General features: G+C 39.6%; 1 protein-coding gene across 2 annotated transcripts in view; it reads left to right on the forward strand.

The window, feature by feature from the left end:
* The window catches only part of PLXNA2 (plexin A2), a 340,362-nt gene that overhangs the window by 272,205 nt on the left and 55,863 nt on the right, over positions 1–12,294 (forward strand). For both annotated transcript variants that reach the window (XM_073666861.1, XM_073666863.1), the window contains exon 15: positions 238–374. In XM_073666861.1, the coding sequence (XP_073522962.1) occupies positions 238–374 (137 nt within the window). The remainder of the gene's footprint in view (positions 1–237; positions 375–12,294) is intronic.

A 12,294-nucleotide genomic window follows, 5' to 3' on the forward strand; every position in this document is an offset into this window, starting at 1 on the left:
GCTTCTCCATATCATCAGAATGTGCAATAAAGAGAATTGGTACCTCTGTACACTCTTGGCTCCTTTCCTTAGCACTTGGTGTAAAGAGCATAAAAGTAGGAAATATACCTTGACCGCTTATTAAAGGCCACTAGCCGGACTGAAGAGTGGGACTGCGAGTGATGGATGCTCAAGTGTTTATCCACACCAAATCGAAAAATAGCTAAAAATTGTTTCCATCCTTTGTTTCATTTGCAGAATCCAACTGTGTCTCACATTAGCCCGTCTCGGGGTCCAGAATCTGGGGGAACTATGATAACTATCACTGGTCACAATCTCGGGGCTGGAAGCACTGTGTCTATTCTTCTTGGCAACCAGACCTGTGAATTTTATGGGTGAGTGTTAATACGTCATTGCCGAAAGCCTGAAAGTTCACACATGCAATACCCCTACCAGGAAAAAAAAGGTTGGGAATATTTTCAGTCTTGCATCGATTATGATACAATTAGCAACATGTTTTGTTTTTGTTTGTTTGTTTTTTCATAAAAAAGATTTTTACAAAATGTTGCCTTCACTTAAACCAATATAACGCAAGATAAATACAGACATATGGCAGCATGACAATGAGAGCCCACAGCTCATAATATTCATCTCTATAACTACAATGGAAGTGAGCACATTTATACAGTATTTTTGAAAATCTTGCTTTAAGACTATTAAACATCAGAGGTATTGTCTGCCAGAGAACAAGTAGTACCCCTTAAGAAAATTTGTCATCAGAAAGCACGTCTTGGTGAATTTGGTGGTCTTGTTGTTTGTACAAGATATGTATATGTATTTACCTACATGTATAGATTTTTCGTTCTGTTATATACCTCCATGTTGGCAGGGCCAGCATTAGGGGAAGGGCAAAAGGGGCAATTGCCCAGAGCCCCAATCCACAAGAGTGCACTCACTTTTACTGATCCTCAATGGTGTGAACGGAGGATGCTCAGCATTCCTTACACTGTATGCAGTGCATCCTTCATAGTCCTGAGATAGTCCTGAGAACCTCATTCTCTGCTTCCAACCAGCGTTGGGTCAGAAGCAGAGAGGGATGGAAAGGTGCAAGGGCTGCAACAGAAGGACAGGACCTGGGAGCTTGGTCCTGTCTGTGCTGTCTCCCACTACCTTACTGTTATCTGCAACTGATTATTAGGCCACGTTCACACGTTCAGTATTTGGTCAGTATTACATCAGTATGTGTAAGCTAAAACCAGGAGAGGAACAATCAGAGGTAAAGTATAATAAACACACGTCACCACTTCTGCATTTATCACCCACTCCTGGTTTTGGCTTACACATTCTGATATAAAAACTTTTGCTAAACTGCAGCAATAAGCCCAGTAAGTTACACATTGCTGGAATCAGGGTCTTTGCCCCTTCATCATGCTTCTATTAGGGAGGGTAGCTAAACTATGGTGACAGATTCCTTTTATCATATGATTGGCATAAAGCTCTGTTGACATCACTTATATTGCCTGCATTTATTGTATACACCAGGACGCATGAATTAAAAAGATGCCTTTTAAGAATGCCATACAGTGGTATTTGTATGTCAACCATAAGGACCAATTGTAAGCAAAGGGTTTTTTTTTTGTCTAATTTCTATGTTTTACACTAGATTCCATTGTACGTGATAGTGCAGTCTACTCTGCTATTCTAAAAACTCTTTTGGCCTCTGCCTGGCTGATGTATCCCTATGGACACATTTAGCTTATATGTTGGCATCTTTCCGAGCATACTAACTGAATGAGATGTGAACGCAGCCTTACCCATTAAAGTACACAGTGTTATACTATATCATAGATTTATTTGGCCGTTTGTTTTATGTAGTGTATAATATATGTGTGTTTATGTATATAGATTCTTATCTATGTGTGTGTAATATATATATATATATATATATATTGCTTTTTATTTATATATGTTACTGTGCATATTATGTACAATATACAATTCCACAGGACAACAAGGATTTTAAAGAGTACCTATCGCCTGTCTGGGTTTTCCCTGTTGGCAGCCGCAAACAGATTATTATACTACATAGCATTATTTGGGAAAAATTGCCAGGACGTGCCCTAATGCTACCCTTATCTCCTTAAAGGGTTTACCCACCACTGTTATGTTGATGACCTAGGATATGTCATTAATATTAGACCTGTATGGGTGCGACACATGGTTGAGGAGCTGAATATCACAGCCCAGTCAACTGTATAGTGACCACAGTGGTACTGCAGATCCACTTCCATTCATTTGGATAGGTGAGGATGTGCAATACCACACTTCGGCCACTATACTGATGGTGGAGCTATACTGTACCACTCCTCAACTGATCACATCTCACCTTCATTGTGAGCAGCTGATTGGTGGAGGATGCCGGGTGTCGCACCGCCACTGGTCTGATAGTGATGAGCTATCCAGAGAATAGGTTATTTATATAAAAGTATTGGACAATCCCTTTAAGGACCGTGGAATTTTTTTGTTTCTGCATTTTTGTTTTTCCTCCCCTTTTTCCAAGAGCCATAACTTTTTTTTATGTTTCCTTCGACATAGCCATATAATGGTTTGTTTTTTTGCGGGACGACTTATAGTTTTGAATGACACCATTCATTTTATCATTTAATGTACTGGAAAACGGAAAAAAAGAGTTCCAAGTACTGTGAGACTGCTAAAAAATCTCAGCGGGTTTTTCCTGTGTAATCCGACAGTAGCAGTATGTAGGGACAGAGACAGGCACCTAGTTTACTGGGTGCAACAGTTATGATAGAATCACTGTTTTCTCTGCTGCAGATTTAGCAGAGCTCAGATGTTGAGCCGTGTATAACTCACCCACACCACTGATTAGCAGCTTCCTATGTACATTGTATAGTGACAGAAAGCTGCTAATCAGTGCCTGGGGCATGGTTGGACCAGGAGGCACGAGGCCAGTTGTCCTGTAGTGATAATCTCCTGCTGATAAAACACTGATTGTATTGAAACAGCAAAACACAACCTAATAAGTGACACATCACTGTATTCAGGGTCTCTGCTCTTACATTATGATGCTGTCAGATTACATATAAAAAAACTGGTGACAAGATTCCCTTCAATACCGCCATTCATTTTTGGGCTTTGTTTTTACAAAGTTCATTGGCTAGCATGGTGGCTTAGTGGTTAGCACTGTCAATTTCCAGTGCTGGGTTTCATATCCCACCAAAAACAACACCTGCAGCATCTGTTCTCCCTGTGTTTGTGTGGGTTTCCTCCGGGTTCTCCAAATTCTTCCCACACTCCAAAGACATATGGATAGGGAATGTAGATTGTGACTAGGGATGAGCAGTCCCGTGGAAGTTTGGGTTCTTGTACCCGACCTGAACTTTAGTCCAAAGTTTGGTTTGGGTACTAGAACTTTACCCGAACTTGAACCAGATGCCGAACCCCATTGAAATGTATGGGGACCCGAACTTTGGGGCTGGAAAAAATGATCTCTCATTCTTCCTACCTCTCTCTCTCTCCCTCTCTCTCTTCACCTCTCTCTCTCTCTCTTCACCTCTCTCTCTCCCTCTTCACCTCTCTCTCTCCCCACCTCTCTCTCTCTCCCCCTTCCCCCGGAACTCCAGACTCTGCACCGGACACTAACTGTCCGGTACGAACCCTGAACGTTTAAGTTCTGGTTCGCTCATCTCTAATTGGGAGCCCCAATGGGACCAATGATAATAACGTTTGTAAACCGCTGCGAAATATGATGGTGCTATATAAGCAAGCATAGTAAAATCACCTGGCAACATGATTTTAGAGATCACTATGATTCTGGCAATACCATACCTGTTCAGTTTTCTTTTATTAGTTTGGTAGTGGAAAAAAATTCGGAATTTTGTAATAACAAAAATTGTGCATGTTGCCATTTTCTGAGACCTGTAGCTTTTTATTTTTCCGCCCACAGAGCATTAAACATTTTTTTTTTAATTTCTTTATTTTTAGTAGGGAAAAATGGAGATGAATTTTTATTATAACTTTTTTTTATTATCTTTCTGTCCATCCAGGGGAGTTTAACCTGTGATAGTTTGATTGCTTATAATACCATTAATGCTGTTTTATTGCAGTATATAGTGAAATGGCTGTTCTTCTATGAAGCTCTGCATATGACTACGGCCCCACTATCCGTATTTGGTCAGTATTTTACTCAGTATTTGTAAGCTAAAACCAGGTGAGGAACAGTCAGAGAAAAGGTATAATAGAACCAAGTCACCAATTCTGCATTTATCACCCACTCCTGGTTTTGTCTTACAAATACTAAGGAAAAATACTGACCAAATACTGACAAAATACTGATAGTGGGGCCGTAGCCATATAGCTGAGCGTCACTGTAGGACTAACAGTTACAGGAGCCATTAGCAGGCCACTGTGAAGAAAATTGTAAGATTTCTATTTTTTTGTATATTTAATGCAAATTATGATGTATTAACCCCTTCATGACCGGAGCATTTTCCGTTTTTGCGTTTTCATCTTTTGCTCCTCTTCTTCCCAGAGCCATAACTTTTTTATTTTTTGGTCAATATAGCCATATGAGGGCTTATTTTTTGCAGGACGCGTTGTCCTTTTGAACCACTGGTTTTACCATATCATGTACTGGAAAAAGGGAAAAAAAATCCAAGTGTAGTGAAATTGGAAAAAAAAGTGTAGTTCCACAGTTGTTTTTTTTACCACGTTCACTGAATGCTAAAACTGACCTGCCATTATAATTCTCCAGGTCAGTACAAGTTCGTAGACATCAAATCTATATAGGTTCTTTTTTATTTAAGTGATGAAAAAAAAATCCAAAATTTGCTAAAAAAAAAAAAAAAAAAGCGCCATTTTCCGAGACCCATAGCGTCTCCATTTCTCGGGACCTGGGGCCAGGTGATGGTTTATTTTTTGCGTGCCGAGCTGACATTTTATTGATACCATTTTGGGGTAGATCCGATGTTTTGATCGCCCATGTTGCCACGACCAAAAAACGTAACTCTGAAATTTAGAATTTTTTTTCGTTACACCGTTTACCAATCGGATTCATTATTTTTTTATATTGATATATCGGGCGATTTTCAACGCAGTGATTCCAAATATGAGTATGTGTTGTTTTTTATTATTATTGTTTTATTTTGAATAGGGCAAAAAGGGGGTGATTTAAACTTTTATATTTTTAATTATTTTTAAAAACATTTTTTATACACTTTTTGCATGCTTCAATAGTCTCCATGGAAAATTAGAAGCAGCACTTGCCTGATCGGCTCTGCTGCATACAGGTGATGAGCACATCTCCTATGTGTACCAGATTTGCTCACTTGCTATGAGCGCCAACCACTGGGCGGCGCTCATAGCAGTCTGGCAGTGACAACCTCAGGGGTCTCCTGCAGACCCCGATTTGTCATGCCAACCCATCGGTGACCCGCGATCATGTGACGGGATTGCCGATGGATGGGGTAAGTGACGAGCACCCGGTTTGCGCGAGTTAAATGCCCCTGTTAGAGATTGACTGCGGCATTTAACTAGTTAACAGCCGCGGGTGGATCGTGATTCCACCCGCGGCTGTTGCAGGCACATGTCAGCTGTATAGATCAGCTGTTATGTGCCCAGAAAAGTGCGGACTCAGCGCCGGAGCCCGCGCTGAACAGGGGGTTATGACGTGGTGTGTACTATAACGTACCATGTCATAAAGGGGTTAACAGAAAAAATATTAGCAAAAAATTAAACATTTAACACAAAACCTGATTTAAACAATAGGTCATTTTCTGATGATACTTTCCTTTTAACTATATATCTACAAAGGTCAAATATGCAGCGGAATTTCTCTCCTGAAAATCCCCAATGTACTACAATATCAGCATTGAGGATGAGATTTTTGTGATACTGCTATGGAGAAAATTAGTAGTTCTTAAAGGGAACCCAAAGAACATTGTCCCAAACGTGAAGCATGGTGGGGGAAACATCAAACTCTGGGGGTGCTTTTCTGCAAAGGGGACAGGACAACTGCACCGTATTGAAGGGAGAATGGATCATGTATTGTGAGATTTTGGCTAACAACCTCCTTCCCTCAGTAAGAGCATTGAAGATTAGTTGTGGCTGGATCCTTCAGCATGACATTGACCCGAGACACACAGCCAGGACAACTAAGAAGTGGCTACATAAGAAGCATTTCAAGATCCTGGAGTGGTCTAGCCAGTCTCTAGACCTGAACACAATAGAAAATCTTTGGAGGGAGCTGAAACGTAATGTTGCCCAGCTACAGCCTCGAAACCTGAAAGATCTGGAGAAGATCTGTATGGAGGAGGAGGCCAAAATCCCTGCTGCAGTGTCTGCAAATTTGGTCAAGAACTACAGGAAACGTCTACAGGTTTCTGTACCAAATATTAAGTTCTGTTTTTCTGTTGTATCAAATACTTATTTCATGCAATAAAATGCAAATTAATTATGTAAAAATCATACAATGTGAGTTCTGGATTTTTTTTTAGATTCTGTCTCTCACAGTTGAAGTGTACCTACGATAAAAATTACAAATCTCTCCATTCTTTGTAGGTGGGAAAACTTGCAAAATCGTCAGTGTATCAAATACTTATTTTCCCCACTGTATATATCATTTTTTTCTTTTTTTTGAGTGACTTCAATACTGTTGCCCTCTTCTGTCTTGTATATTTGTCTTAATGGTCTTCCCACCGTTGGCTAAGTCGTGGGATTTTACACACATCATGAGTTAATGTGGCCAGGATGAAGTTAATACCTTACCGTGTTCCTATTCCCGTGGTCTGCCTACATGCTTTAGATTCCTCTTACATATAGTAATTATACAGGGGATGCAATATGCCGGAAGATGGAATAGCATTTGGTACGTGTGGCTGTACATGCTGTGCTCACTGGCTCCCTTGTCCTATTTTGAGAACACTTACTCCAGTCAGTGTGTAGCTGGGTATCCTGATTAGATGAAGCATTTTATAACGAGATTGGGGCTAATTACAGCTTCCCATTCTTCAGCCTGCATACCGAGTTGTGGGTAGATTCTGCTTGACGGCATAATAATAGCATGGGAAGCTAATTAACTGATCACAGGGAAGGGGCAAGATCCTGCCAGCTGTAATGTATCGTTCTGGATTGGGCTGGCAGAAGGGAGAGATGCCTGACGGACTGCTGTACTGTATATACTGTACACTCTGGAAGACAGGAGGCCTATACTATGTGCTCAAATGTCCTACAGTAGGGTTCAGGGAACTGGAAATATAAAGGCTTAATGATGTTTAATGTAGAATTTATACTGCAGAATAAATTTCTTTAAGCACAATCATCTATGATGCTAGATCTATATATCCATCCATCTATCATTTTATCTATCTATATTTCTATGTGTTATCTCCTATCATTCTAATATTTATCCTACTTTTTATTTAGCTACAGTGGTGTGAAAGTGTTTGCCCCCTTCCTGATTTCTTATTCTTTTGCATGCTTGGCACACTTAAATGTTTCAGATCACAAAACAAATTTAAATATTAGATAAATAGAACACAAGTAAATTCAAAATGCAGTTTTTAAATGAAGGTCTTTATTATTAAGGGTGAAAAGTGATTGCCCCCTCCCCCTTAAAAGATAAAATGAACTGTGGTTTATCACATCTTTGGGAAGCTGAGTTCAATTTCCCTAGCCACACACAAGCCTGATTACTGCTAAACCTACGCTCAATCAAGAAATCACTTAAATTGGACTTGCCTTACAAACTGAAGTAGACCAAAAGATCCTCGAAAGCTAGACATTGTGCTATGATCCAAAGAAATTCAGAAACAAATGAGAAACAAAGTAATTGAGATCTATCAGTCTGGAAAAGGTTATAAAGCCATTTCTAAAGCTTTGGGACTCCACCAAATCACAGTGAGAGGCATAATCCACAAATGGCAAAAACATGACAATTGGTGAACCTTTCCAGGAGTGGCTGACCGACCGAAATTACCCCAAGGGCGCAGCGACTACTCATCCAAGAGGTCACAAAAGACCCCACAACAACATCCAAAGACCTGCAGGGCTCACTTGCCTCAGTTAAGGTCAGTGTTCATGACTCCGCCATAAGAAAGAGACTGGGCAAAAATGGCATTCATGGCAGAGTTCCAAGACAAAAACTACTGCTGAGCAAAAACAACATAAAGGCTCGTCTCAGTTTTGCCAGAAAACATCTTGATGATCGTGAAGACCTTTGGGAGAATTCACTGTGGACTGATGAGACAAAAGTGAAACTTTTTGGAAGATGTATGTTCCATTACATCTGGTGTAGAAGTAACACAGCATTTCAGAAAAGGAACTTTATACCAACAGTAAAATATGGTGGAGATAGTGTGATGGTCTGGGGCTGTTTTGCTGCTTTAGGACCTGGAAGACTTGCTGTGGTAAGTGGAACCATGAATTCTGCTGTCTACCAAAAAATCCTGAAGGAGAATGTCCAGCCATCTGTTTGTGACCTCAAGCTGAAGCGCACTTGGGTTGTGCAGCAGGACATTGATCCAAAACACACCAGCAAGTCCACCTCTAAATGGCTCAAGAAAAACAAAATTAAGACTTTGGCATGGCCTAATCAAAGTCCTGTCCTTAATCCGATTGAGATGCTGTGGCATGACCTTAAAAAGGCGGTTCATGCTTGGAAACCCCCCAATGTGGCTGAATTACAACAATTTAGCAAAAATGAGTGGGCCAAAAGTCCTCCAGAGCGTTGTAAAAGACTCATTGCCAGTTATCGCAAACGCTTGATCACAGTTGTTGCTGCTAAGGGCGGCCCAGCCAGTTATTAGGTTTAGGGGGCAATCACTTTTTCACACAGGTCCCTGTAGGTTTGGATTTCTTTTTCCCTTAATAATAAAGACCTTCATTTAAAAACTGCATTCTGTGTTTGCTTGTGTTATCTTTGTCTAATATTTAAATTTATTTTGTGATCTGAAACATTTAAGTGTGACAAACATGCAAAAGAATAAGAAATCAGGAAGGGGACAAACACTATCTATCTATCCATTATATCTATCTATTATCTATTCATCTATCTAATACCTATCTATCTCTATCTATAGGTAAAAGTTACAACTATGCATCTATCACTGCCCTGTGCGAAGACCCGAGCTGTCAGTTTGATACGATTTAGCTGATAATGTCTGCTCATTCCAATTACTTTTATTTCTTACATATTAATTCCTTTCTTAAAGTTTAATGACGTTGTTCACATTGAAGTCTACTTACATGGATTGTGTAGGCGAAGTCTGTGAGGAGTAACAGTGTAACAGGCACAACACCAAGCAGTCTGTTTCATTAGTTGCATTACCATATAACATGGAGGCAGAAATATTAGTTTGATGTGCAGGCTAATAAGGTTCATCACAATGCACATGTATTCCAGGGTGCCCTATAACATATGCTCTGCCTGGGCCTATTAGAAGAAATCTTTCTTTTTTATTGAGTCATCTTCATTTCAATGGTTAATACCACCATGAAAATTAATTATTATTGTAAGAGGGATATTCATTGTAACGCATGTGCTGCGAGGGAGAAATTATACCCATGTAATAGGATTGTTTGTGCACTTCTCCCATATAAGCACGGCAGCTAAGTGTTCTTCAAGTCAGTTATTTGGTGCTGATTTGTCTCCATTGTAGTGCAGCCTGTTCATGCGACATTTCAGAGAATTGCAGAATTTGACACTTAATTTAATAATAATTTAAAGAAAACAACATCTAATGTCTAAATGTTCAGCGGGATTCAGTAATGAACATTTCTAAAGAGCAAATCTGTAGTCAGCAGAGATTCTTATGTGCGAGTGTTCCAGCGCCGAGCTCCATGAGTGTTGCACCATTACATACGTGTTATAGGTATGTCATTTACAGAATTGCAAGTATTGCAAATTGTCCATTGATTCCCTGACTTTATGTCACCACACTTCCAATAACACCATTTCTAATTGAAGAGAAGACAGCAGAAGTATAGTTAACCCTTTCAAGACACCCTCTATGAGGCTAAGGGAAGAATGGCTATCAAACTGATCTGGGAGATCTCGATTGTCAATTTGTAACATTCATTACTTCATTGGCCATTGTAGAGGAACAGTTTCCTGCTGGTGATGCCCTTTATATAAATATACTCTAACAGCATTGCAAATATATACAATTTTATAATAAAGAAAGAAGTTCATCATATACTGTATATTGTTAAAGTGTAACTGTCCTTTCAAGTGACTTTTCAGTAGGAAATACTATTTTTGGCCAATGAATCCTGCATTCTTAGCAGTTTTTTCCCCACACTAGAAGCCTCAGCAGTTTCTCCTTTCTGTTTCCCTCCTGCTTTCTCCCTTTCCAACCCATAGAAGTTTATAGGAAGAAGGTGTAATTTTATCCCTTACTGAAGACAAATTTGTAGATAGATTTAAGCAGATTTTGAAAGTCAAAGATCAAGTGACTGATAAGTGGGTAAAGAGGCATATTTCTTTAATAAGATGTATTACAAAGTTTCTTATCATCACTTCTAATGTTGTTTTCTGAAAAAAAAATTATTACTTTTGAGCTGTCCATACACATTAATGTCAGCAGAACAGGGCAAGACTAGACATCCATCTAATATCTATGAGGACCTCCCAACAGAGGTCAGGTGTTACTCCAGTTCATGATTTGAGTAGCATTTATGGTCAGGCTCACTCCAGGGTTGCCAACCGTCCAGAAATACCAGAACTGTCTGTAAAAATATGCCACTCTTTTGACCTATCATAAAATTTTTTTAATGTGTCTGTTATTTTTTTGAAGCTGAAGTAAATGATAAAGATTATTTGGACTGTAATTATATTACAGTACAGTGAATGCAGCTGGTGTTTCGTTATCAGACTTATGGGTTGTAGACATGTATCACTTACAATCATAATGATATGTTATGGTGTTCATATGGGTCCATAAAAAATATTGTTCGTCAGTGATATATTGGTAAGCGTTCCAGAAAAAAATGAAAAGTCCGATTGGCAACCCTGGCTCACGCACCTCTTATTGAATTTCAGCGCACTTTACTCCTGCTTGCCCCTTCATTAAGACTGACGTGTACAATGTCAGTCTTAATGAATTGGTCCATATAGGGTGCATAAGTATTCGGGGGGCAGGACGGGTAGCTGCCAGAAGAATTGACAACGATCTCCAGTTCTCCCTTGTCCTGTATACTTTTGTTGAGTCGTGCATTCCGGTGTATTATGGCGCAGAAGCTGTATTTCATGATAAATGTTGCTAATTGCGCGGGCTGCTGTGAGTAATACAGCCATGTACAAGGAGCCTAATTGTGCATGATGACTCAGTGACAGGCCGCAGACACATTATGCCATTTACTAGCATAGACTTTACGGGAGTATATAGAAAACATGTCAATCATATCATTTCTATGTAGATGGTTCGCTGAACATTTATTTCAGTATTGGTAAAATATTTTTGCACTGATAGAGGTCACAGGACGTTGTATAAGTGCTACAAAAGTCGCTTTTATGTTACATATTTTTTATTTAAAGCATTTTTTTTTGCAGAATATGTGTCCATCCCACACATAAAGCACTGAAGTGTAAGGGGAGACATTTTCCTGCTCTGTTTTAGGATATATAAAGCAGATAATTGTGATTCAGCTTCTTGCTCCTTTCCACCCTGTAACGCTTATTGTATTGCTCGGTGAGCAGGTGCTTGATTCTCACAATCTGTCGGAGTTCATTAAATGCTGCCCCAAACACAGTGCTCCCATCACAGCGGCTGTAAGGTCACCCTCACGTCCCTTTATCTTTTCTGTAAAATACTGCAAACGTGACACCCACATGGGAAACAACAGCGGTGCAGGGTAGCGGAGATTAAACAAAAGTGAGGAAGGGGAGGAGATGTGTGCCTGCACAATTCATATATTTAGGAGCAAAATGTAAGGCTTCTTTCACACAGCCGCTAATACAGCCTTCACTGCTATAATTATGTCCTCATGTTGTTCTATAGCGTTGCCTGAAATGAGCTCCTAGTAATACACTGTGGCTGCAGTCGGCATGCCATTTTATGTAACGGGACCTAATATTTTGATATGTCACGTTGTACTTATCATCTCCTGCTTGTTCAGGATCTCTCCAGTTTCCAAGTGAGAAAGCTGTAATGATCTGTCTTCTATTTTTTTTTCTTTGTAGCGTAAAAAGCCCAATTAGGAGCATCTTTGTCCAAAATATCCCCATTTCCACGTCTTTTATTAATTGTCATTTGTGAATGGATGTTTCTTAGGGTACATTTGTATTGGCTGATCTTGACT

Source organism: Phyllobates terribilis, unplaced genomic scaffold, assembly GCF_046119375.1.
Source record: "Phyllobates terribilis strain yellow unplaced genomic scaffold, ASM4611937v1 Scaffold_2__4_contigs__length_985480577, whole genome shotgun sequence".
Taxonomy (NCBI): Eukaryota; Metazoa; Chordata; class Amphibia; order Anura; family Dendrobatidae; genus Phyllobates; species Phyllobates terribilis.